The sequence below is a fragment of the Ornithodoros turicata genome, chromosome 10, assembly GCF_037126465.1.
Source record: "Ornithodoros turicata isolate Travis chromosome 10, ASM3712646v1, whole genome shotgun sequence".
NCBI lineage: Eukaryota > Metazoa > Arthropoda > Arachnida > Ixodida > Argasidae > Ornithodoros > Ornithodoros turicata.
The window spans coordinates 29,189,531-29,216,408 of record NC_088210.1 but is presented as its reverse complement, the minus strand read 5'-3'; the positions used below and the strand labels follow the sequence as shown (position 1 = coordinate 29,216,408).

At 45.4% G+C, this 26,878-nt stretch overlaps 1 protein-coding gene across 2 annotated transcripts in view; it reads right to left on the bottom strand.

Annotated features, from left to right (window-relative positions):
- Positions 1-26,878, bottom strand: part of LOC135369801 (homer protein homolog 2-like) — a 130,196-nt gene that overhangs the window by 73,987 nt on the left and 29,331 nt on the right. For both annotated transcript variants that reach the window (XM_064603333.1, XM_064603332.1), the window contains exon 2: positions 5,206-5,362. In XM_064603333.1, the coding sequence (XP_064459403.1) occupies positions 5,206-5,362 (157 nt within the window). The remainder of the gene's footprint in view (positions 1-5,205; positions 5,363-26,878) is intronic.

Genomic DNA, 26,878 nt, shown 5'->3' with positions numbered 1-26,878 from the left:
TGCGATAAAGCGCACACATAATATGGTTGCAATGCGGTCAGCGGATGAATGCGGCTTCCAAGTCCGCGATATAGCCTTGATTTGCAGCGAAGAAACGGGCACATAAAAGGCATGTAGACACGAAACTGGTTTCCATGTGAATCACTCGGGCTACTTAAGTGCAGGTAACACAAGCTTAGCTAACCCCTGTAGCTTAAAAACAGACAAAGTGATTCACCGCGCTGCCTTTCAATTAGATTATACAAACTGTTCATACATCTTTCTTGATAGCCGTCAGAATCGTTACAACGCATGCACCGGAAAACACGTCACCATTTCCTTTAACGCAAACAAACCGACGCTGCCCTCATTTCGATTAACAGAAGGTACGCCAACATCTCCTTCATATATTTCTCTCTCTCTCTCTCTCTCTCTCTCTCTGCGTAGTGAAAATCAATGTTACAAACGACCAGGCTCTATACATAACTGAGTCAACGAAGTTTTGAGATGAAGCAAAATATATTAGGGAGGAGAGTTTCCTGTTCCTAACACGATTTCCTTCTAATTTCCATGAATTTGGAACCAAGAACACGAACACCGCGTGGACGGAACCCGTAATCAGATTTCCGCCCAGCGCGTATTAGAAGCCCTCCAATGCCGAATGCGATGGGGCTGGATGAATTCCAGCGAGTTCTGAATATATAGGCTAATCTTGGAACTTCGTGGCTATTTCGCCGCATCTTTTTTTTCTGTATACCTTTATTTCCTTTTCCTTCCGTGTTTTCTATACTTTCCGCGCTGGAATTCTCGCGTGCAAAGAAAGGTAGACACCATGCTTCGTTTTCCCCGCGGCAATTTTCCTTCGAAACATTCCGGGAGAGAACTATATCGTTTGGAATTAATGCAGGCGGTACATTTATTGTTTCTATTTTGCGCACGGCAGCATCGCCGCAAAAATAACGTGTAATGGATTGACCATGAAGTTATGTACTTTTCCTTTAAACATTATAGGCGAAGCGCGTGACATCATTATTTCCATCTAAAACTGGTACGAAGTGCTTTTGGATGAGGACCGTACGACACAACCAATAGCCCTAGTAATCGTGTTGTTCAGACATCTGCGAACCTTCCAAAATGCTTCTACCCGCGTTCTGATAGAAATAATATATCCCTCACAATCTCAGCCCAGTGCTCGAAATGAGGCCGAAATGTTAGGTCGAAATTAGAGAGTTTTAGTACTTCGTACGCTATCGCTTTTGCGTACGTAAGGGCGAGTAGCGTACGGTGTACTAAAGCTCTCTATTACTACGAAAACCCTCTATGATTAGCTAGGTCGAAAAAATTAGGTCGAAATGACGCCACCGCATAGGAGCCCACCAAATCACAACGTGCGAAACGACGGTATATTCTTCAACAAATACCGGTGTAGTTGCCTGGAAGTAGTTGATTCGTTGAAACCATACACTGCTGAAGCAAACGATGTAGTACGAATTGTCACAACAGCAAAAATCATGCAGGAACTGCTTGTGACAAGCACGTTGTATTTTGATTTTCATTCCACACTTTCAAGAGTCCTCCTCGGCTTAGCGCCCAATGGTTCCCCTGCAGTCGCCCGTGAACTGCTCAACAGGGGCGCACCGCTCTAAGCTCACCATCGAATCCGTTGAAATACGTCAGCAATACGACCCCATCTTCCCACAGAGCATCAGTACCTGTTCGGTAGAACAGAATACGCTCAGCAAGCAGACGACGCTTGCGCGCATGCTGACAGCTCCCGCCCTCTTCCGTGAGCACTGCGAACTACGCTTCCCGTACCAGCTCTCTCCTCTGCTCTCAACGTCTCAACATAATCTGTTAATCAGTAATCCATACTTTTTTCGTACCACAAAAATCATTAGCCAGCACCAATAAGTTTATGCGACCACGAGGACTGGATACTTTGTATTCGTCGAGAGCAATTAGTTCTCACGCCGCTAATACAAGGCGTCAGTGATAGACGATCGCGCAAAGACAAAGGTGAAAAAAAAAAAAAAAAAAAGGATGCGAGTATGTGGCCAATCGATCTTCAGCGGCGCGGTTCGTCTGTTTCTCGTCAGGCGGCGACACATACCAGACGCTGGATAATGTGCATATTTCCCCTCTTCCATTCGCATGTAGTTCAAGCGTAGACGTTTGGAAGTACACCAAGATAACAGAGAGTTGAGTAATCGGGTGGACATTTATCCGCATTTCCGACTTAGCAGGAGCTCGTTGCTGGAACAGCAACGGATCAAGCTTAGCAGAGCCAGTCTTTCAAAATGATCCGGGTTGACAGACGCGCTTCCGATGTGCGTTGAGAGCTCTGAATTAACGTATTCATTGCGACTCACTTGTTGTAATGAAGGTGTTGCAAGATTATTTCTCCTGACTAACACAATCGTGTGAATTAACGTCGAAAACATAGAAATTACACCTTTTTATTTATTTATTTAAAGAGGTAACTCAAGGTCTCAGGGGCCGTTACATGAGGGCGAGCAAAATACAAACCATGATACGCAAATAATATGCTTTATATGATACAATGGGAACACCGATTCGCCAAGAACAGGTGACGCCACCGAGAGCTTTGGCGTCTGTCTCTTATGGCAACAGCGCGCGCACCTTCTCGCTGTCCGCCTCACGTTAGAAGACACAAATCGACCTTCGAGATGCAATGTTGCCAGACGCATGGCAGATTGCACAACATGTGACGTCATACTTATCAAAACGAGAAATTGATTTTACGACACGCCCGCATCACATTAAATATAGTACATATATGGCCGAATATATTGTGAGACACGTAGATTGGAATGGCATATATTAGCGGTAAATTAGCAGCGGTATAGTAGAGATAGATAGATAGATAGATTAGATATAGATTAGATATAGATAGATAAGATAGACAGATAAGATAGATATGATAGACAGATAGACAGACAGATAGATACTCATGGAACGATGCGACAGCACCAGAGGACACGTGTTTCGCCCTGTTTGCGCCTCGTCAGCTCTGGGTAGCTGCGCAGCATTTTCCCTCATTATATATATAAATATCGCTATCTAGTTTTGTAAATATGCACGTTAAAAGATAATTATATCTTGCTTCAGAAAGAGGTGTTCGAGGAAAGAGATGAAACTCAAATTATCGAAGCCCCCGTCGAGTCAATCGCAGTTTATAGCGAATTAAAAAGAGCTGGTGCACCGTAGCGTGCACGCGACCCGAGAGCGCGACCAAGACGCAGGCGCGCGTTTTTTCATTACGGAGAAATAATTAAGCTCGGAATCCTTGCGCCAACGGAATACGAGAAGCAACTTTAATTAAAACAATTTGTACCCAGAGCAGCTCTTTATTTCCTGTCAGGTCCAGAAGCTGAGAGAAAGAGATTAATCTTTAGAGAAAGTTTTAATGGCCAGCTCAGTCGTTAAACCACAAATCGGTTCGGTCACCTCCAGCTCTCCCCGCTATCGAGTCAAATGGCGTTCGAGAAAATTGCAATGCCGCCGTGGCATCCGAACGACCTCACGGAAAAACGAGAGCCCTGTCCGACGCCACCTAGATAAACAAACCCTGACTGCTTGGTGGTGGTGGTGGTGGTGATGTTGAAAGGGCTTGCCGTTGTCGGCCTCACGTCGGCCTGACTGCTTGATGTGATGTAGCAATTAAGAGTCCGCCAATCACAATCATGCTTTCGACGGCCGTAGCTATGGAGATGAGCCAACATCAGCCGCACGGGAAGCCAGGGGTAGCCACAGGAAGCCAGTGTTCGAAATCGTCTGCGGTGAATAGACCTTTCTTTCTTTCTTTTTTTTTTTTTTTTTACAAAAGCAAGCGCCACCTGTGGAACTCAAGGGCTCTCATGGGCCTTAGAGCATGGGTGGTTTGCAACTTCCTGTCAAAATGACGTCAAGGAAGTTGCAATGTCACGTGGATTTGCGCTTCCGGTCCGAAGTAGTGCTGGAGTCGCATAGCGTCAGTGTGTTTTTAACGTAAAAAGGGGGCGGATGTTTAAGGCTTAATTAGACTAATTCTGCGGGAGAAGGACATAAAATATATCGCGTACACAGAGATTCTGCGCATGTGGAAAAATATAAGCGTAAAAGAAAACTGAACTAAGGGGTGTGCCACCAAATGCCGTGTGTGTTTAATCGTGCGTCTCTGTGATAACATTATAAACTCATAATGTGAATTGCAATTGAATGAAATGTGAAGAATTTCATTAAAGTCACGACTTCGTCTCCAACTAAAAGAAAACGACTACGTGCGTACGATCCTCAGGGTGCAGAAGATTGCTGCGTAAAATACCGCTCGCACATTTCGTTGTATGACATTTCAAATGTTGCTTGTTATGTCTGTTATCGAAAACGTCAAATTTACCGCGTTGTAACGGAACATTTCTCACGGCAAAAGATCGGGGCTTCAAAGCGCGTGGAAAACGAAACCTAAACACGCGCGAACTCTTAACTTTGCCATAAAACTAAAATTACTGGACTGGAAGTTCGAAATAAGGAAAATTTAATGACAGTTCGAATAAAGAAAATTTATTCTACAGTTCGAATAAGGAAAATTTACTCTACAGTTCGAATAAGGAAAATTTATTCTACAGTTCGAAGTTCCTGTAGTTCGAAGTTCCAGCATGCGTAGCGTTACCTCTCAAAGTGGAAGCCACACATTACGAGACGGCCAGAGGCGGAGGTAGTAGAAGAAGAACAACAACATTCCCGACGAATGCAACAACTCAGGGAACATTCCCGGTGTGCACAGCAGCAGCGTCAACCGGGGTAAACTATAACCGCTATAACCGAAGCAGACGACATAGAGCAGTGTCCCCCAAACTTCCCATGCTGCTTTGCGCCGCTCGCTTGGTGGCGCGCGCATCTTTTTAAAATTGTCCACTGCTCAAGCAGATGATATCCCGAATATCTCGACTTCTTTTTCACAACGCTTCCGCGCATGCTCTGTGAAGCCTGACGGCACCGGAGAGGGTTCCCTACATATTCAATAGATGGCGCCGGCTGCGTGTCTGCGCGCGCCGAACGTGTTTCGTTGGACAGCCGCTAGGGTACGACGCGAGTGTGAGAGAGGAGGCATTATGCGGGCCTTCTGTATCTAAATGGCGCTTCCCTGACAAAGGTACAGCAGGAAGGAGAGATGCATAATTTTTTACACAATTTATTAATTTATACATAATAAGGAAGAAGAGATACCTTGGTTCCTTCGACGCTTATGATTCGGTAGAGGTTCCTGGTGGAATCGTAGAAGAAGCTGACGCTGACCGCTTGGCTGCTCGCCGGAATCCAGGATCGCTTCGTTTTCGGGTCGATGTGAAAGACGTGCGCTTTTGTGGAAAAGATGGGCTGCTCCCTGCGTGACACAAAAAAATGAGGCCCTTTATTTCGGTCAACATCCTCATAATATCGCACACCATGGCATCTACAGGTGCCATATATGGGAAACCCCTCAGGGTGTCTACTAAACTGTATGGCCTGCGAATTCCCCGACTTTATTTCCAGGTTTTAACTGACTATTTCGAGCGAATTCCCTGACCAAAACCGAAGGGAGCTTTTTTGCCTGCTGCTACGTTTTGATACGGATCACTTATAAAACGCATCATTTATTGAGACATTCATAAGACTGCCCTACTTTTGTGCCTCTGAGCTTGTCGTCTTGGCGAACTGCTACTCGCGGCAACATTGCTGCAACATTGCTCAACTCACATAAGCACTCGCGATTCACTGTGCATTATGACGTTTTTTGTTTCTGCAATTTTCCCTGAAAAATCCCCTGACTCTTTGCGGTCGCATCAAAATTCCCCGATAATTCCGTTTTTCGGGGGAGGGTAGACACCCTGCCCCTAAGACTAGGGACATGGAAAAAGGACATACAACGCACTGACCCCCCCCCCCCCCATCTCTCTCCTTTTTTTTTTTTTTTTTTCGTGTCGCAGGCCTCCGGGTTTTCAATATGTATCAGTATCACGAGCTCGCTTGCTTCATAACAATCCTTTCACTATGTAAAGAGCAAAAGGAGAGCCCCGCGTATTGCGCAGAAGAACCACCACGCTATCCTTCACGTACGCTATATTCTTTGCGCACGTAAGGGATAGCGCCGGTGCTTCTGCGCACGCGCAGAACATAAAGAGAACCACCACGCTATCACTCATTGCGCAGAACCACCACGCTATCCCTTACGTACGCAAAGGAGATAGCGTACGATACACTAAAACTCGCTATTATTTCAGACGACTGGCGCTTACGCGCGCACACTAGTAAAACAAATAATGGCCGTAATGTCGTCGTGCATTACGAGACAGAGTGTTGTATTCCTTCCATTGATCCGCGGCAGGCTAAAAGTGTCTCTTACTCGAAATGGCCGAGTAGTGCTGCCGTGTGCATGGCTTCCCCTGTCTGCCCTGCACTGCCGTCGAGTATTGCGAGGGAACACTATATACGCGTCAGCCAAGCCAGTCTGGCGCAGGAATGGGTTCTGTAGCATTGTCTAAAGTGTCTGGCGTTTTCCAGACAATCAAATTATGTGTGCGTCCAGATCGCAGGGCACCGTGTACGCGGAAATACGCTACTATCTGTTGAGTGTGCACTTTCTAAGTACGGAAATTTAACAAAAAATAATAATCGCACAACATAACTTTGTGTACTATTTTGTAAACGCTTTTGCGAGTCGGCGGCAGGGGTGTGCAGTATTTGAGCATACACTGCATTTCAAATACTATTCAAAATATAAATACGTGTATTTCTATCTCGTATCTAAATAAAACGTAGAAAATGGTTTTGGTATTTAAATGTTATTTATATACATTTACTTGCTAAACACTTTCAACATCAATATATGTATATATACCTAACACGCGCGTCTTTCCAAATTTCACGTCTGTAATTACCTCGCTTACAAAGCAGGATTCATGAGAAGTATTCAAATACATTTTTAAACAAAGTATTTCTATATTGACATGTGTTTATGCCCATCACTCGACGAGCGTTTGAACCCGGCCGCGGCTACCAGCAAGTTGCCCAGGGACACGTTCCTCGCCGCTCCAGTTGGCTTCGCATGTTCGCGTTTGCTCCGCCCTCGTCAGCTCTATGCCACAGTCTGTCCAATGGCCATGGTGCACGTGAAAGAAAAGAAAATACCACTGCTTTGTAGTGGCCCAATCGCCGTCGCGAATCGTCGCACTACACGAGAGCTCGTGGAGAATAATTTATCTTTCATTGGGTGCTCGTGCTTTATTCGCGATATCTAATGCTTCACGAAAATATTACGTGGGGTATCTAGTACAGGCTCTGATTAATATTCAAGTCGGGCCATTTCTCAGGATATGACACGGTACACGGCTTACTTGGGTTGCGTGTACCAGTTGTGTTTTAACACAGGATTTACAAAACCAATAGTATTAGTTGGAAATACGTCACCATGCTCTTTTTGCTCCTTTTCCCCCGTATACATAGACATCTTACTGGGAGAGGCTAGAAGGAAACCTGGGGAGGAGGATCGGAGGAGAGCAAAGCACTTAAGCGGGGCTCTTCCCTCTCTCAATGTATGCGCTCGGAGGCAGCCATATTGAATCAGCCGAGGAGACGTCGTGTATTTCCAGCCCGTGAAAGCAGACCACAGTTCCAAAAACTGTTGCAACACTTGCTCGGTTGCTCCTCTGCTTCCGTCGGCTACATATGTTGTCAGTGTCCGCCCCTATCCAGGCTTGTAGTCAAGGCTGGTTGAGGCAGCGGCAGCGGCGGAGACGGCGCCCCCATGTGGCGTGCGTGTCGTGTCTGTTTCTTCGTGTGTGTGTGTTTTCATATATCTTACGGTTTCATGGGTTCTGGCGGTGTGTTACTGTTCCAAAAACATTTTTGGCGTTATGCTTGCTGTATGCTTGCTGGATTCCTTTGCTTGCATGCGCCGCGGCAACAGCAGCTGATTCAATATGGCGCTCCCGTCGCCCGTACGTCCCAGTTTCGGAGGTTTCCTTCTAGCATACTCCATAAGATTTCTATGCCCGTATATGGTATAGCGAAGGCATCCCTATGAGAGCGGTATTTGAGCGCCAGATCGCTATCAGCGATGCCTTCCTTATTTAAGAGAACAAAGATTTACTTCCAACACGAACGTCGCACATCGATCATATTTGCGTCGTTCAATATCCTCTCCCAACGCCGACGATCATAGGCGCACGGGCTGGCAGGGAACGGCTCTTCAGCGCGATCACCGCGAAGCGTACCACGTGTCCCGCCCGTTGCTATGGTGATGGGCGGAGTAAACGTAAACTTGCAAATCTGCGACGTGGCTGTGAACACGCCCCTGGCCATTCAACCGCCTCCCACGCAGCGAAGGCGGAGCAAACGCGAGCTTGCGAAGCTACGAAATGGCGAGGAACGCGCCCCTAGACGCGTCGTCGTCCGCGAGGGACGTTAAATACGGTGTGGCAAGGTTTAAAGCGGTTACAGAGTCTTCAAGTGGGCAAAATTAATCCGCAGGCAGACCGTCATCCAATCATTCACGATCCAAATCTGCTAGCGACGTATGGCGACGAACTATCGATTTCGTTTTGCTTCGTACATCACTCGAAGCGTTTTACCAATTTTAACGGCCTTAACACCAAATTTAAACTCCAATATTTCTTCGTACGTACGGGTGCCACACGCAAAACCTCCCGAATTCTTATTTTCTATAGTGCCCTCATTCTTTAGAGCACGGCTCTGTTTGCTCCCGTTTTAATACTTCAGCAATACTCCCTGGAAATCTCTCGTTACACATTCCAATACCCTCGAAGGCGCACTACTTCCAATAGGGAATTACAGCTTATGCACGAGCCCTACTGCATAAGAAATGCAATCGGATCTCGGAACATGGCAATGATAAACAGGGAGAATGTGCTTTCTGTGTCCGACGCTGCAGGGTACGGAAAGAGAAATCATTCTGCGTCTAAGATATACGATATAAAAGGAAAACCAGATATACGATATATGGGGTAATATCCCATATCTATTACCCGCTGGTTGGGCTATAGGGACAATAGCGTGTCACCGATGCTTGCTCCATGGATTGCGCTGCTCTGCGGGAATACAGCCGTAATTGAGAATGATCAGAAACGAAAAGACCAAAGCATCGTCCGTATAAGGTATTCAAAGAGGACAGAAGGTGGTGGAAACCCATGCAATCAAATGTAACGACCTTGTATCCGGCTTACCCGGAAATGACAATGGGCAGGACATCGTCCGCAGTTTGTCACGCAAGGATATCCTCTTCTCGGTCTCTCGTTGGACGATTTTCGAGAGTCATATACTCGGTCACAGACTCATAGGGGAGTCGTCTGCCGTCGGCATACAATCAATCATTTGCCGACGACAACTGGTACGTTACAACGTATACTGCTTCGCGCGCAAAAGTCAGCAAGTTCAATAGAAGTTATGGGGGGCGTAAGGTCAGTTTCCCCCGAGCCATGCCCAGGTGGTTTCAAAAGATGTTTTGTCCCACACTCTTAATTTTTTACACCCTTTAGGGTGTATAAAGGGTGTGATCCAAAAGTGCGATAACTCACTCCCTTTAGGGTGTTATATTACACCCTAAAGGGAGTGAGTTATCGCACTTTTGGATTACACCCTTTATACACCCTAAAGGGTGTAAAAAATTAAGAGTGCATGGTCACTAGCCACCTGGGGCATAAGTACACTCTTTAATAAAAAGGGTGTACTTTAACTCCTTTTTCTTGCCAGATATATAACTCCCTTTTGGAGAGTACAATTACTCTCAAAAAAGGAGTCTCCCCACTCCCTTTAGGGAGCGGGGTTACGCTCTAACCCCCTACTGGAGAGTAATATTACTCTCCGGCAGTGTTATGGTGTTATGCTACTCCCTTGAGGGTGTGAGAAGACTCCTTCTTTGAGAGTAATTGTACTCTCCAAAAGGGAGTTATATATCTGGCAAGAAAAAGGAGTTAAGTTACACCCTTTTCTTAAGAGTGTAACCAGACACGCACCTTATCTAAGCTATTGCTAAGCTATAGATTGCTTTTAACTTCTTGCACCTCTGTCGTTCGACGTTGTATAACATCCCCTATACATTCAGGGGCAGCCGAAAGCTTTCTGACGCACTGAAAGGGATATGCTCATTCTATATAGCGGGGATTAACAGAGCCACTAACTAAAGGGGGATAATAACGCACGCGACTGTTGCAGACTGTCCAGGGTAGCGGACGTCGGAACGAATATTACCGGCTGTCTCCGGATTCGCAAGGACTCTGGCTAATCAAATAGCGAGTTAGCTTTGGCGAAATAACTCGGCCTGATGGGGACTTGCGGCTAGCAGGACAGGGACCTCGTCGTCAACCCTAACTCCGGCGGGTTCCTGCATGTCTACGTTCTTCTGCTGTAAATATTGTACAATAAACCAAGCTGACAACTTCAGTTGCGCCAACGTCCTGCTTCCAGTTCAACTGGTCCGACTCCAGGGATATCAAGGAACCATCATCGGGATTTCCATCGCAGAATCCCGGACCACCAGAAAGGGAAACTTTTACTGGGGGAAACCGAGAAATAATGACTTTTCAACTCTCGGCTCTCGATTTCGACGATAAATAATACTTAGGGCAATGTCGGTTCTCGCACTTCAGAACACGCGAAGGACATCGCGTCTTTCTCACGTTCTCCTCACAGTCCGAAAAATGTCCCAACTTTATAATTTTCTAGCGAAAACGCATGGTTGTTCACCATGTAAAGAACAAAGGCAAGCACCACATGCTGACTCGTATAGGTATCTTGAGTACGGTACCCAATATACTGCATTTTAAGTACTTTTGTACCTTTGTTTTGTTGGTTTTGCTACTTTACTCAGTATTTGTGCCGTATTTTAAATAATGATGGTCAGTATTTCGGTAAAAGCTCTTTTTTTAATGCACTCCCAGGCAGAATAACAACCTATGAATCTAACTGGAAGGTCTTTAACGGCCCACACCCCGAGGCTTGGCTTTGGAATTACCGTTCTAGTTTGTGCCCGAGGTTACTCTTTCTCAACGAAAGAGAGGATGGCTGTGGCAGCCTGACATTTTAAAATGCAACTCCTATGAAGCCATATGCGTAAGCTAAGAGAAAACACCCCTGACAACCGGCACTCAAGTACCTTGAATGTGCCTCAGATATACCTTCTGGATTATTTACTATTCTATTTTATAGTTACTTTCATTTCCAATAATTTGCATTGTGCGCTAATTACAGCTTGCCCTCCGTATTTAGCGCTGCCCCTCTCTCTTCCAGCATCTCTTTGAATCTCTTTGCGCTGTTCATTTCTCTCTCCAATGAGTGAGTTCTCGTCAGTCTTACGGCTGTCAGTTGGCCTCCAGAATCGCACGCAAAATACTTCCACATTTATTCCTTATTATTTTCTCTTCGTTACGTTTCATTAGCATGTAGCAATCATCGACAAGTGCTATGGAGTAGTCTTCATCCCCATGTTTTTTTTTCTTTTCCTGAATACAGTACAATAGTATCGCAGTTTGGGGGGCGCATGCGCAGAGAAAGAGACCGCTGCAGTCAATATGCAGCCGTATGCAACAGCAGCCAGGAAGCCTGAATTGCTGCCTTTACCGCGGTGGCATGAATGCACTTCCTCATTCCCCCCCATCAATGGGGCCTCTCAGCTCCTATTCGGAGACGGAGACTTCGCAAAAGAGTTGCCGTAGACGGATGACATCCAGTCAGCGTCGCACGTAGGCTTTCGCAGGCGCACTTTAGAAAAGACGCAAGCAGTGACTACTTTGCAGTGCTTTCATCGAAAGCCGGCCGCGTATTTGAAATTTTCAGCGTACAGAACATTGGGTGCACTGGAGGCTCGTGAGAGTACAAAAAGAAAATATGAGGTGAAGTTAGCGATCATTACACATTTCCATCACGTCGCGATGTTTGTCACGTAGTTCGGGACGTTTGTCTACTGGGTTTTCTCCTTCTTTCTATTTATTTATTTATTTATTTATTTTTATGTCGACTAGCTGCGGCTATAAGTGGTCTGGAGTAGCCAGTCTGACTTTGTCGCGACTTAAATCCCCATTTTTTTTCTTTTTTTAGCACATATCACATCACATCCATCACGTCGCGAAAGTGCAAGAGGCCTCAAACGTTGCAGAGACTGAAGTTTTATGTGTGTGTGTGTGTTTTCCTTTCTTTTCTTCCTTTTTAAGTTCCTTCTAACGTTGTCTTCCTGTAGAAACAAAAGTAAAAATCACGCAAAATCTCATCCCACTCAAAAACTGCCATTATTTTTTTTTAAATTCCGCGTTATCGCCGCGAAGCAACTGTGGCTATGAGCGACGTACAGACGTGGACCGATGGAGAGAGGACAGCAGGGAGGAGTGGGGGACAGGGGGAGGGGGTTAGTATGCGTCCTGGGCCGACTTCAGGGAGAACTGTGCCGACCTTCGTCTGGAAAGACCTCGGACAGCACAGCCGGTGACAGGATTCGAACCCGTGTAACCTCCCAGTCTCGGCGTGGAAAGCGATCATCCTAACCACTACGCCACGGGAGCTGGTGTATTATTTTCCTGTGACACCTTTTAGTTTCGTATCACCACACAGGTGCCGCAACGCACGCACAAGACGAGAAGGTTAGGGCGGAGTCAACCTACACGCAGAAGCTAGCTCCGCCAAGCCGCCATCTTGAAGCCCTCGGCCAGCATGCCTGGACGCAGTGTTCCGCCTTCACCGACTTCTTCTAACCTCATCCACTAAATATTTATCTACTCACCCTAAAAAGAGGAGAGAATTTTCGCATAACGCGAGTATACGTCACATTGTTCTAGGCAGCGCCACAACTTCGTCTTCGTTGGGAAATGAAAACAACGAAGACTGGCTACTAAGACAAGAGGATTGGATATATGCAAAAAAAAAAAAAAAAAACGGAATCCCCCAAACAACCAAGATTCCCTGAGAAGTCGGCCTAGGCCGCACATACCCCAGGGCGTCAGTCGTGACATTGCCCACCACTGTGAGGCGGACAACGACCCTTTCACCATCACCACCATCACAACCACCACCACGCTCCGATGTTTTATTTCTATACATATTTTTTTTTAAATGGGGCATGTTAGTTGGGACATCCCGTACATAGCAAACACATCTAGTTTTAAGCCGTCATTTCTCTTGCATAGCACTCGTCAATTGAACTCACTGTTAGTAGTTGATTGTAATTGCATCGCTTCTCGCGTATCGCAACCGTTATGCACAACAGAAGATTCACAAATGACACTACATGCCGGAAGTTCGGTATGTTGCATCTGAACGAGACGCGTAATATTGAAAATTTATCGCTTTATCGAATTCTTTCTACGACGTGCATTTTTTAAATGCGAATTAGCACCAAAGATGAGATGCTATTGATTCGCAGCCTGTTTACGACAGACGTATCCCGAAATTATTCTTTTGACGCCTCCCGAATCACAAAAGCGCAGAAAAAAAAAAAAGAGGAAGGAGTTGGAAACGCAATAAAGGTACGTATATGGAGGGACAGAAAATTACGAAAATTGGAAGACTCCTTATGAAACGATATGGCAAAACGAAAACGTCCGTGATATCCTCCATATCCTCGTACTTTGACGAAGCTCATTTCCTTTCCATTCGAGTCTCCCGAGTTCCTTAATACAACACGGAACGAAAAATGAAGGCAAAAGTTTGACCTTGCGCGAGCAAATTGGCAGTAACTGCCCCAGAATCGTTAAGGAACGCGATTACCATTTGCGAACGAAAGGGAAGAACAGGGAGAGGCGAATTAAGAAGCTCAGAACTTACTATAGACTATATAGGCCCATCCTATCCTATTTTCTTCTCCTTTTAAATACCGAATATAAGAATAGGCAAGCTTACTTTCTTTTCTCGATCGTTCATTTACGATCCGCGGCCTACGCATTTTCGAGGAAGAAAACTTAATCTGGATAAAGAAAAGAGAAACGGTGCCCTTCCCGAAACAACTCCGAGCACAGAACATACTCACGAATTAATGATTTATATGAATCAATAGGGCGGCATACAAGTCAAAGAGCGAGTACGGGGAATTATAAACGCCACAGCTTTGAACTATAGAAACAAAAGAAAAGGAAGCTAGTACTGCTTAACTTGCTTTCCGGGTTACTTTATGCTTCTTTCCTTTTTGCCGACTTAGAATACCTTGGGTCCCCTTTTGCAGAACACACGGAGAAAGAAAGAAACAAATGTTTTTCCCCTGGAGTGACTAGATGATAAGCCTGGTCCGCACTATTGCGTTTCAATACGTCCGTCTTTCGGCGTCTTCGTGTGACGAACGCAGGGGGTTTCGCATTCAAGTCCGCAGTTGTGCGACGATACCGTACGAGAAACGGCTTGCAGCCGACTAACCGTCCATTCACACCAGCGCCATTCCCCCAGTAGCGGGAGATGCGAAAAGTGTCATAGCTTTCTGCTGTCACGTGAGCGCGAGCGCTCAACGTCACGAGCTCAAGGAACGAGCTTCACGTACACTGCTAACCGTGGGGGGGGGGGGGGGGGGGGGTATATATAAGTTTAATAAAGAGGAGGTGGCGTCCACGCAGGGAGAGGTCAGCCAGACCTATGTCGGCTAACCGTGGGGAATATCCTGCTACACAGCCACAAGATATTCCGTAGCAGACGACAGGAAAACACGCTGACAGTGTCGTCTGCTAAATGCGCAGTACGCCACTCCCGATATTCCGTCACATTCCGTCCGTAACATCGCCACGTCCTCACTCCAAGACGATCTTCAAGACGATATCAGTCGTGCAACAACAAATGGCGGTTCGTTTTCTATAATCCTCTCTCAACCATATCAACCAGAAACATTCCCCCAGATCACGTGACAGTCGCCCATGGCGGATCCTCGTAGCCGTTGTTGCGATGGCGGCGCTGGGGGCTTAACCGCTTCATCATCGTTACGGTCGTTACGAGCTAACGAGTGGCGGGAAATTCAAAAAGAGGGGCACGTGACACATTGTGCGTGACGTATACCACGCCCTTCACGTATGGCGCCGTGCACGTGTTTTATCACGTGCCATTCTCGACGAGTGCCCCGCCCCTCGTTCGCTCGTAACCCGCGCATGCGATTAAGCCCGCTGGTGGTCGTATCATGCAGCCCAGTAGCTGTTCTTACGACAGGAGAGGTGGCGTCGTCCAGTACAAGTCAACTGGGTCTTTCGAAAACGTTGGTGCAGTCACGAAGAACAGGGAAATGTACATGGCACCGTATCGGCCGAAATGCTGCAACTCAAACTGACAATCGCCACTGAAAGATGGAGGGTGCACCCCGACGATTTCTGAAGATAAATGTCGTTCTGAGACGTTTCGAACGGCAAGCGTCAACAGAGCTCCTGCTGGAAATTAATTTTAAATGAGACGTACTTCGCTTCCTTCCGAAGCCACATCGGCAGCCACTTTCGTTTCAGACTGGACTCTTCAGAAGCAATTCTGTCGTGCGGGATGATAACGAACGAAACTCAAGTTAGCTTCCTTCTCAAAAGTAAATATTGAATTTTTTTTATTAGGAACGCAAGCCTAAACAACAACAACCAACAACGTGGCGTGACGACGGCTGAAGAAATACGCCACAGTTTGCGGCTCGCTACCCTAGAGCAAACTGGTCACTACGGGATATGAAATGATGAGATAATGGCCGAATAATTATACATAAAGAGCGACTAAAAAGCAGGCGAGCTGGTGATAACGTATATCCATAACAAACCCTAAGACTGGGGCTTGGGGTTTGCTGAGACTTGTTTTGTACGCTTTGCCCCAGTCTCAGGGTTCGTTATGGGGAATAATTATACAACATCCGAGTCTCAAATAAATACATATTATGTGTAGATCCGGAACAGAATAAAAAAAAAAGAACAATATGATCGCTCGAATCTAATCAAATTGTTATTGGATATGCTTCCCAGGACGGGAAGCATATCCAATTTCTACTAATTTCCGGGAATTTCTACTAATGGTGTGCGTGTTGAAGCATGAAAGCCCGAACGGCCACGAAGTGGTACGAGCACAAAATTATAAAACACACGAGACACGAACATCAGCAGTAGGTGGCGGAACAAAAATAAGGCTATTTATAGCACACTAAGCTTCCAAAAAGAAAACCTAGATAATCTCTCAAATAATGACACGGTAGAAAGAAAACTGCCCTCTCGAGCAGGAACAGTAACAAAAATAGGAACATTTATAATAAGCTGCGAAAAAGAAAACCCCGATAAATCCTCGCGAAAAATACGACAGAAGGAAAACAGTTGTTTCGCATAGCCTGAAATAAAGTACAAAATGTCGGATTCCAGTAGCAGGATTAATCAAACCCTGCAGAGCATAGTTTCAATAACCCGATCGGCGATTGCCCGAAAATCACACAGAAAACAAGAAACTCGAGGAAATGCGAGTCATCCATTAAACGGTGAATGTTCACGTTTCAAACGTATATAGCTCAATACCGTCACCCAATTCGCACTGGGCTTGAATGCCGGGAAAGAGGGGGGGGAGGCGAAAGAATGCAGGCTGGATGTTTCTCGTCTGAAAACAGCCTGAGACGTTTATTGTGCTCGGAAGCAATTCGAGGCTTCTTAGACAAAGCGAATGGCGCCTGGTAGACGAAGATAATGAACGAGCAAATATTGAAGTAAGAATGTAAAGGGGGAGAAACTAGGGCACGGCAGTTTGTCTTTGCACGAAGGCGGTACTCCGGACGATGGTTAATTAAATCAATTTGCGACGTGGGAGGTGGTGCTTATGCAATAAGCGGTAACGATGTCGAACAACGCGCCGTACAATTTCGAAGGACGGAAATGGAAAGAAGGCTATCTTATATGCATATGCACATACCAGAAGCGAGAGAGAGAGAGAGAGAGAGAGAGAGACAAAGAAGCAGTAAACACACAGAACAAATGCAGAAAGTGAACACAGCACGAGGCACATGCACAGATGCAAAGGCAGCGATCCCGGTGGCTTTTTCTTTTCATTTTCGGAATAGCAAGCCGACCTCTGTCTGGCTGAAGTTTCCTTTCTTTTTTTCTTGATAAACATATCCCCCCCCCCCCACACACACACACACACACACCCGGCGGCGCATCCCGTGATGACGCCGACCGTGCTGCTTACGGTGCAGTTGAGCGCCGTTTCCTAGTCGGTGGAACATTCCGCTCTGAGATTAATAAAAACAAAGGAAATTGGGGGAGTAATTGCAACTTCTAGTCCCCCAGATTGCAATTACTCCCCGTGCTATTTCTAGACACTTAAACGTGTGACAAGTAAATGTTTTTCTTTTCTTTTTCTTTTTTTTTCACAGGCGTCCTTTTTTGTCCGAATTTCGGATACTAGCTCTTAGCTAGATTACTTACTACTAGATTAACTAGATTCTTACTAGATTAACAGCAAAAAAGAAAAAAAATCTCAGAAAATAATGAACTCCCAAAACGCGGAACCCAACATATCCCAAGGAGCACAACCTCTTGGCCCAATATTGGCAATATCGACCGAATATTGGACCAAGATTGGACAAATATTGCCAATATTGGTCCAATATTAGGCCAAGAGGTTGTGCAGCTTAGGACGGTCACTCATTCATTCATTCAACCTGCATGTTCGGGCCACTGGCAACGAGTGAAAGGAAAGTGCGCGGAAAATTCACGAAATACTAAACTATAATTAAATTCTTAAATATACCATAAGAGACAGCATACTGCGTACACCGTTAGAGTCAACAGAGCGTCGAGTATGGCGCCGGCGCTTCGGTAAACACTGCTGATGCGAAAAGGCAACATGATACTTCAGAGAAAGTGACGCCCAGGAATTCTCTCATTGTGTGTGTGTCCCAATGAGCAGAGTCTGGATATGCTGACTGATCGGATGTCACTCCATGGCAATCACTACCGTCGTGATGCCACGACAGTTTTCCCCCAAATTTCCTCCCATATCAAAGCCGCGATGAAAAGCGAGAGTGTCTCGCTGTTTTACAGGTTCGATCCCGCGGCCGAAGGCGGTAGCAATGTGTGGGAGGTAAACGTTGCTTTCAGCACCGTCTGTCGGGGATTTCGGGCGCACGTCAAGAGAACCCCAGGTGGTCCAAATTATCCGCAGTCCTACCCTGCCGCACGTGCAACATGTCGCGCTTACGTGTAACATCACGGCACTATTATTATTATTACTATTATTATTATTATTATTATTATTATTATTATTATTATTAGGTCACAGGAATTTAGGAATCATCGCTCAAATTGCTACGCCACTAGATATTCAGATTTATATTATGTTCCCAGAATCGATACAAATTATGGAAAGGGTTATCGTCGATATTATGTGCCGACCATATTCAACTTGTTACCTCAGGATGCTTCAAACTTTAAGACCATTAGTGATGTTAAACAAGCACTAGATTCTTTGAAGTGTAGGGATGCTATGAACCAAGCTGATAATTTTACTATCTAGATCCTTTACTACGTTGCTGTTTGGAATTATTCTCAGTCTGTGCTTTTAGTGTTTCAGTGTATTTGTTTGTTTTGTCTGGCTATAGCGAGACAAAACAATAGTGTTTTGCCACTTGACCGCGGGGCTCTGCCCACAAACCTATAGGTTTAGACGGGCCTGTATTATGTGTATATTTAATATATTGCAATAAAAAATTCCAATTACAATTATTATTGTACATTATTATGTATATTACCAGCTCCCGTGGCATTGTGGTTAGGATGATCGCTTTCCATCGCTTTGAATCCTGTCACCGGCTGTGCTGTCTGAGGTTTTCCCTGGGTTTTCCGAAGACTTTCCAGACGAGTGTTGGCACAGTTGCCCTGAAGTTGGTCCAGGACGCATACTAACCTCCCCTGTCCCCCACTACTTCCTGCTGTCCTCTCTCCATCTGTCCACATCTGTACGCAGCTCATAGCCACAGTTGCTTCGCGGCGCTAACACAAAAAAAATGTATTCCCAGCGTCATAAGCCCTTCGGCTTAGGCGGGCCTGCTTTGTATCTGGATTTTAAAGACAATGAGTAAAATTATTAGTATTATTGTTGTTGTTGTTGTTGTTTTACAGTGAGAGTGTCTCGGCGGAACGTCAGACTCGATCAGGTTCCTCAATTTAAACGGATAGGAGTTACAGAATAATCCAATCGTCCGTTTTAATATCTCCGTTTCTATTACACCTAATATTTGTCTCCGTCTCCATGTTTTCTTTCTTTTTTTTTCTCTTTTTTTTTTTTTTTTTTGTACGATAGGAGACACCTCTTGTGAAACAAACTATATCACTTCAGCCGAGACATTTCGACACGCGACACAATGGGAACGTGGGAGAACCGCGGCGGTCAGTAGCAAGTCATAGTCAGCAATACGAATCGAGTTATTCATAAATACTGAGAAATCCTGCGTAGCCCTACGCTATCAATATCTCCAACACAAGAGGTGCGGCTGAAGGGGACTGGGGCAAGTCACCAAAGAACACATTTCTAGAACGCAGCACACGTAAGTGTGTACAACGCAGAACGTATATAGAGGTCGCAAGAGTGTGTCAACGGACGAACAGATTGGATTGGACTGGTTATCATTTCGAAAGGGGACAAACCAGGATTACTTTTCCACAATGGGGAAAACGTACAATAATTTACGCGACAACCATAACAGTTCATTCGATCAATGTTGAGAAAAGTAAACCTTCGAAGTAATGTCCCCAGAACAATTTTCGTCAGCATCACTCCGTGCACGCCTGTACGCGCTGTGGACATCCGGTGTGGTTATTTGAACAGCGGCGTGTTGAGGAACCTGGCACCGACTATATATGCTGGCTGGATGTTTTCCCCGCGTTTTCCTCTGGCGCTGCAAAGAAAATGTCTGCGCAGTACCCGGTGAAGTTGGCCCAGGGTGCACGATCTTCCCCCGACAAAACCATATCGGTATCGACAGTACTGTCGACTTCTGGGCGTACGAATAATTTCCTAACGGATTCGTACGTCCGACGGATATCTGCGGGATATCCATGGGACGTACGAATTCGTTAGGACATTATTCGTACATCCAGAGGATATTCAGTGTTGTTGGGGTTTAGTTCCACGATGTACTCAGATATGCAGAACCAGAAATAAAATTTCGTCCGACAAAGAGTCAAGATTGAAATTATATACGTGGGAAGGAGAACCATAGTCTCATTGGAGACACATATCCTCCCTCGAGCCCTCCCTTCTAGCTTATCCTCGTTAGCAGTAAACTCTATCGCCAAATTTGTAGCAACATCCTCGATGAAACAAACCACCGTCTATACATACAGCGTTATCAAAAGAAGCGAATTCCCCCTTCAGAGGAGCCGCTGCCAAAGCTAATTTTCTCGCCAACCGTTCTTCCGCATGCAAAATTAAGAGTGGTTGCACGCGGAGCTCGCTGAAGAAGACGACGAACTCTACTAATGCGACACAAACATTTGCATACCAGTCCTTATACCCGAGCGATCCTATGACAGATCACTTCCGAGTGTGCCCAAATATTGCATCACCTCACATCCTTTCCTAGGAGGGGGCAACGAAGAAAGATAATAACTGATAATTCGCGGATGTACGCCGCGAGACAAAGAGATCGTATTCGTACTGGATATACGGAGAAAGGAATGATTTCGCAGCGCTCGGAGACCGTCTTTCTTCTCCTGGTCCTATTCATCGCTTTGTTTCTGTCATGAAGGAATGTTGGTATCAAAGCAAAAAGGAAGAAGGATCAATATAAAAACCAAGAGAGGATGTCTTGAGCGTATATACCACAGGGAAACGCAACTTTGTTGTTCACTCGGTTCGGCCCTTATTGCCATCCATCCCAATTCCTTATTCGCTTATTTTGTGTGTGTGTTTTCTTTTTGCATGAGTGGGGGTATATGTTTATTAAGAGAAAAAAAAAAGAAAAGTTAGCCATGCAGAGAGCCGGCTTGCTATTCCAAAAAAAGAAAAGAAAAAGAAAGAAACGGAAAATAAAAAGAAGGGAAAGGAAAGAAAGAAAGAAGGAAAAAGACACTAGAACAACGTCACATGCAGTTCACATACAGTTCTCTGTGCTGAGACTCGGAGAAAACCGAGGACAGCGAAAGTAACAGACTAGGGGGTTAAAGGTTCGGGGGTAAAGGTTGGGGTGCAAGACGGGGCCAAGGAGAGCGGTCAACGAAAAGTGCATGAGTGCTTTTGCATTATAGCGCCGGTAATCGCAAGAAAAAAAAAGAAAAAAGAAAGAAGAAAAAGAAGAAGAGAGAGAGAATAAAGGCTTTGGAAATGTTTACTCGGTGTAAGAAAATAATTATTGCCAAATATCACGTTTCGCATCAGCTATTATCGCAATAGGCACGCACGTCGTGCACTCTAAGGGAGAAAGAAGGGGAGTAATTGGGGAGTAATTACAGCTCCCCGTCCTTTGGCATATGCGGAGCCAGCGTGGGACCCCAGTACCCAGTTACTAATCCAGAAACTACGACAAAATTCAGAATAGGGCGGCAAGGTTTCAGCAAGCAATTAGTACTCACCTTACGTTCGAGTTCGAGTTACCTAAAATCACCGTTAAACTGGCCATCCTCGTAGATAACTTTTTCGCTTAAAACTACTCCACCATACCTATAATCAGAGAGCCGATATACCCAGAGAAAATTACCTGCCTCTCCCACATTATATTTCCACCAGACGCAACCATAGACACACACATAAAATCACACCATATTACTGTAGGACAACAGCGTTTAAGAGTCCTTTCTTCCCTCGAACGACTGAGCAATGGAACGCGCTCCCCAATCCAGTCATGGTTTTTGATTTGATTTGATTTGACTTTACTGGCGCAAGGATATCAAAGATCATGCTGCGCCGAAATCCAGTCATGGACATAATAAAATTTTTCTAGTAATACACTTACTAAGCTCTTTTCTCAGAAGTAGCCAAGAAAACGTTATTCTTTGTCCTTCTGTACTGTAAGTATTTCCTAACTATACCTGAGGAAGCGTGGACCTCCACGCGAAAGCTTCAAAAATCGTCAGTGTCGGTTTCTGTATTTTGTTTATATACCTGTTATTGAAATATTGTTCTTGTTGGCTGGAAAGTTTGGAGCCTGATTGTTTGTATGTGTCCCTCTGGTTGTTATTGCTTCAGCGGAGTATTAGAACACATGTTTGAGACTGGAATTATTATCATATTGTTGCTTTATAATGACTGAGGTTGATGAACACAACAGAGGGCGCCGTTGATTTCTCACACTTGTGGTTTCCCTTACGGATTCATATTACAACGAGTGCTCACACCTGTGGCTTTGAAACTATAGTTCTGACCCTGCGAAAGCGGAATTTACACTAGCAGCTCCACGGGAATAACGAAAAGTTTTCAAGGACTGTGGAAAATTCTAGGGTGTTCCAGGCCTTGAGAACAACATTTTCGAATTCCGGGGGGGATATGAAGGTTTTATTAAGGAAAAAAAGGAAAGGTAAGCAGGACAGAGGTCGGCTTGCTATTAAAAAAAAAAGAGAGAGAGAGAGAAGAAAAACGAAATGAAGGGAAAGGGAAAAAGGAGAAAGGAAAGACAAATCACGCACACGATCACAGTGCGTTCATAAGGTGCGTAGTTTGGAGAAAGCGGAGGAGGGCATTGGTCAAGGGCATTCAAGCGTTTCAAGGACGAGTGAAGTCATTCTTATTACCAAGCACACAACAAACCTTACTGCACGTTCCCGCAGCATCGAACCATCCCTGACGTCCTCCACTGACCTCTAACTGACGTTCTCCACGTTCAAATCCTAAGTATACGGACTCAGTAGGGATGGATACATATTATATACGGTTTAAGTTACGACGACTCGAAAGGGCATACGGGGGGAGGGGGGGGGGGGTCGAGCTCCAGCGACACTGTTTTAAAACCCTAAACTTCCAAGAGGATTTTCCGCCACGGTCCCTGGCGGGCCGGTGAGTTTTAAGCCTCCCATCACATCCGAGACGAGCATACATTAACCTCTCCCAGTGCGATCACGTCAGCACTCCATCAGCGCAAATGAATCCAAAGCTCGCGCGGTACAGGTATCTACGTTCGTGAGAGGAATGAGAATCTCGCCCAGGCACTATACGTGATACCGATTTAATTTTGCTCGCTCGCTCGCCGAGAAAGATTTGTAAAACGTGCGAAATCCGAATCGCAGGTATTACGGGTTCATTCCCTCGCGTATAGTGACAGCCAGCGGTGCGGTGGGAAGTTGCCCGATAATTATACGTTTTAAGAAGCGAACGAGACTTTAAGCGTAAAGTTTTGGAAAAAAGTACAGTTTGGTGAAAGACGAGATAAAATGAAGAGTATATAGCTCTCGCGAAGAGAGTCGTCAGCTCTAGTTCTCGGAACTAGAAGAGGAAATAAAATAGAATGAGTGAAACTACAAAAAATTTGGTGAACGTGGACAGTGGTTTATCTAGAACCCCAAGTATGTAGGGAAATGTATGTTGCGAAAAATTGGGCGGGGGGTCATCATTGTAGTTACGTCATAAAAAGCTGAAATAGCAAGGTAAAAAAAGTTAGGGGATGTCGCCGAACGTTTGGGGGTGTTATGGGGTGTAGGGGGGGTCTGGATAAATCACTGAACGGGGACGCCATGATACCGCATCCTGGTCACAATAAATCAATCAGCTTGGTACTCCTTGTCACACGTTGTTTCAGCGCACTGCGGTGAAAACAAAAGCAAAAAAGAAGAAGAAGAAGAAGCGGGCTAATAGAAAGCTGGTGACACTCTTTTTTTCTTTGTCTTAGAAGTCTCCGTATTATTTTTAACTCAAATGCAATCCAATCCAATCTTATAAGCTTTTTTTTTTTGTCAGTAATAAAGGAAGAGTCCGTATATTATTGAGTAAAAGGATAAAACATACACTAGGTGGTACGTCAAACACACACACAGACAAAAAAGACAAGAAAATGCATTAGCAGTTATACTCTTTGATGCACTTGTGTTTCTCCACATTCGCAGATGCACGACTGCCAATATAAACTGAGAGAAGAGAGGAGTGCAAAATACATAGTAAACAGCACTCGCAGAACAGTTCGTGCACCGAATTCAGAAATTTGAGAGCAAGAACTAATTTTGACAATGGCAGTACTCCACACTATCGATGTCTTTATACCTCTTTCCTCTCTCTCACCACCTAAAAAACGTAAATTTTTATTCGAAAACGCAACTACATCGACTACAACAATTGCATCCATGTCAAGAGATGCGTGTCAAATCACATTCAGCTCCGTGAATCAAGATAAGCTGCATTTAACTCCGGCAGTAACGTTACAGTGCATCGAACTCCGAGATTCGCTATATAGCGTACCCTGTATATACGTGCTTCGACGTGTCACGCTCCAACGAACTTTACGGGAGGCAATAAAAGACGTCACAACTTCCGATAGTTAACTTCGCCAACACTATCGCATGTATACATACCGATATATACTCCGTGCACATGTTGGATCCTTCCGAAACGGGCCTTATTTTGGGCCGATGACGCGCGCTTTCTGATCCGTCTTTTTATAACCTCGCCCCAGAGCACCCGCCGCATACACGGAGCAAGAGAGCCAAAAGGGCAGCGAGGGAAAATACGCACGTGGAACAGACCTCAGCTGTTGTGCTCGTTTGACGTTCAAAGACATCGACCGAATCTAATTTTAGGCGAAAACAAGTCTCCTTCTGCAAAGTTGTTGAACACCCATGTTTCGCGAAATTAGGTTCCCTATACGACGATAACGGGACGAGTTGCCATAAGCAGGGATCGGAACCGGTATTTTTCTCGGTCCGGTTCTTGTTCGGGTTCAGGCATATTGGTTCGGTTCGGGTGTAGCTCCGCTGAACCGAAATTATCAGCTTGAACCGGTTCAGGTATATCGGTTCGGTTCGGGTTCGGCTCAGGGAGAACCCCCCACCCCCGCACATACACAGAAAAAAAAAATCTGTCAGCGGTCGGGGCATTTACAGGGATTGGAACAGTTACTTTTTTCGGCCTCGGTTTAACCGGTCCACGGGCAGTAATTTTGCTACATGGAAGCAAGCTTACGCTCACCGTACACGATTGTAAGAGAAAGGTGTGAGATAACCGTTCAGGTGAGCAAAAAAAAAGGTCGGTCAGTAGTACAATTAATTCACCTCTGAACCGATTCCCGAACCGGTAACCGTATCAATTTTTTTCGGTTCAGTTCCGGTTCGGCTCAGGACAAGCAAAAAAATCGTTCGGGTTCGGTTCGGGTTCGTCAGAAAATAACGGTTTTTTCCGGTTTTCGGTTCGGGTTTAGTTTCGGTTCCGATCCCTGGCCATAAGCTGTACGAACAGCTCGTGAACTGTGGACGTCTCGTTTGAAGCCGTCTTAACGGAAGAGCAAACAGAGGCAATCGCCAGCCGATATGTCCACTGATCCGTATCAGTGGATCACTGGTCGAAAGTGGCTGACAGTATAGCGAGTGAAATTTTGTTCCGAAAGAATTTCATTCAGAGTATTACAGCAAACAATTATTTGAAACGAGTTGTTGAATTGCTCGCTTGTGTCGCGCGTTGGGCAGGTGTTGCTTAATGACGGCGGCGTTTAAAGAAGTGAACCATAATTTCCTAGGGCAGTATTACCGTACCAAGCAGCACAATACGTTGACACAATATTGGCTGAATATCGGTTATACTGGTCAAATATTGGATCAGTATTGCCGATGTCCGGCCAATATTGGGCAAAGATACTGTGCATTGTTCTTGATCGAAAGACGTCCCTTATTAGAGAGTTTTGGGAAAACGTAGAAGCTTCATGATAACATTTCCGCAAACATGATAACCCAACTGCCTGATAACTTTGGAGTGGGTGACACACGTTGCTGACCGACTGACAGCGATACAGAATCGGAGGACACTTACGATTTCCTAAAACTCCCTATCGATATTCCCGATGCTCCCTATTTAAATCGTGCACTGTTCCTAAACTTTGCCGCCGTTCTCGCTGACGTTATTTCTAAGCACGGCAGATTCGTACTCCTATGAACAGCTCACCCTTACAACTTTGTCCTCAAAACACTGAACGTCGATAAAATATGACTCGACAGAATTTTAGGACACTTTAGGACAAAAAAAAAAGGGAACTTGCCTTTTGCGGCCACTAAGGAGGCTGCACAGATAGAGCTGCTGCACTTGCGCCGGGGTCAGCTCAAAGCTCATGGCCTGTGCGCCATGACACGCCTTTTCTGTTTCCTAACTACTTGGACCCGCACCTGAACCACTCCACGTGACCACGGAAGCGAAACACCCTTTCTCCGGCAGAAACAGCAGGAGCACAACCAACAATCACGAGCTTCTTCCCGCGAAAAACACACACACACACAAAACAAAAAACGGATACGGCCCAACTTCACGAGAAGGGGGCTGTTGATCCTGCTGACGAAAATCAACTCTTCCAGGACGAGTCGCACGTGCCCCGACAGTACTAGTACCTCAATCCATGACGTTATCAATTATTCTGGAAACGTCACACCGTTATCACTGGAGATGTCACCTCCATATCGTACACAACGGACAAAGTAATGCACCAAATATTCGATGGGGTTATTGCTGTCGTGGAAATAGCTGATAACGCCGTTCTACAAGTTAGAAGCGGCAGGTTGCAGGAGACGTTGAGTGGAAGGCGAAATTTCTTCTCAAAACGTCGAAGAAACAATATAGAAGCCAGGGGAGAAAAGCTTCCCGAAGTTCCTTTCAACATCCAGCACAGCTGTCAAATCATCACCGGGCGAAGAAGATAAAAGCGATGTAGAAGGCACAGAATTATCGCAAGAAACTCAAACTTGCTCTGGTATCACATCGCGAATGCAACTGTTGACGCGGTGAGCACAAGCACGACGAGTAAATGGGCGTTGCGTTAAAC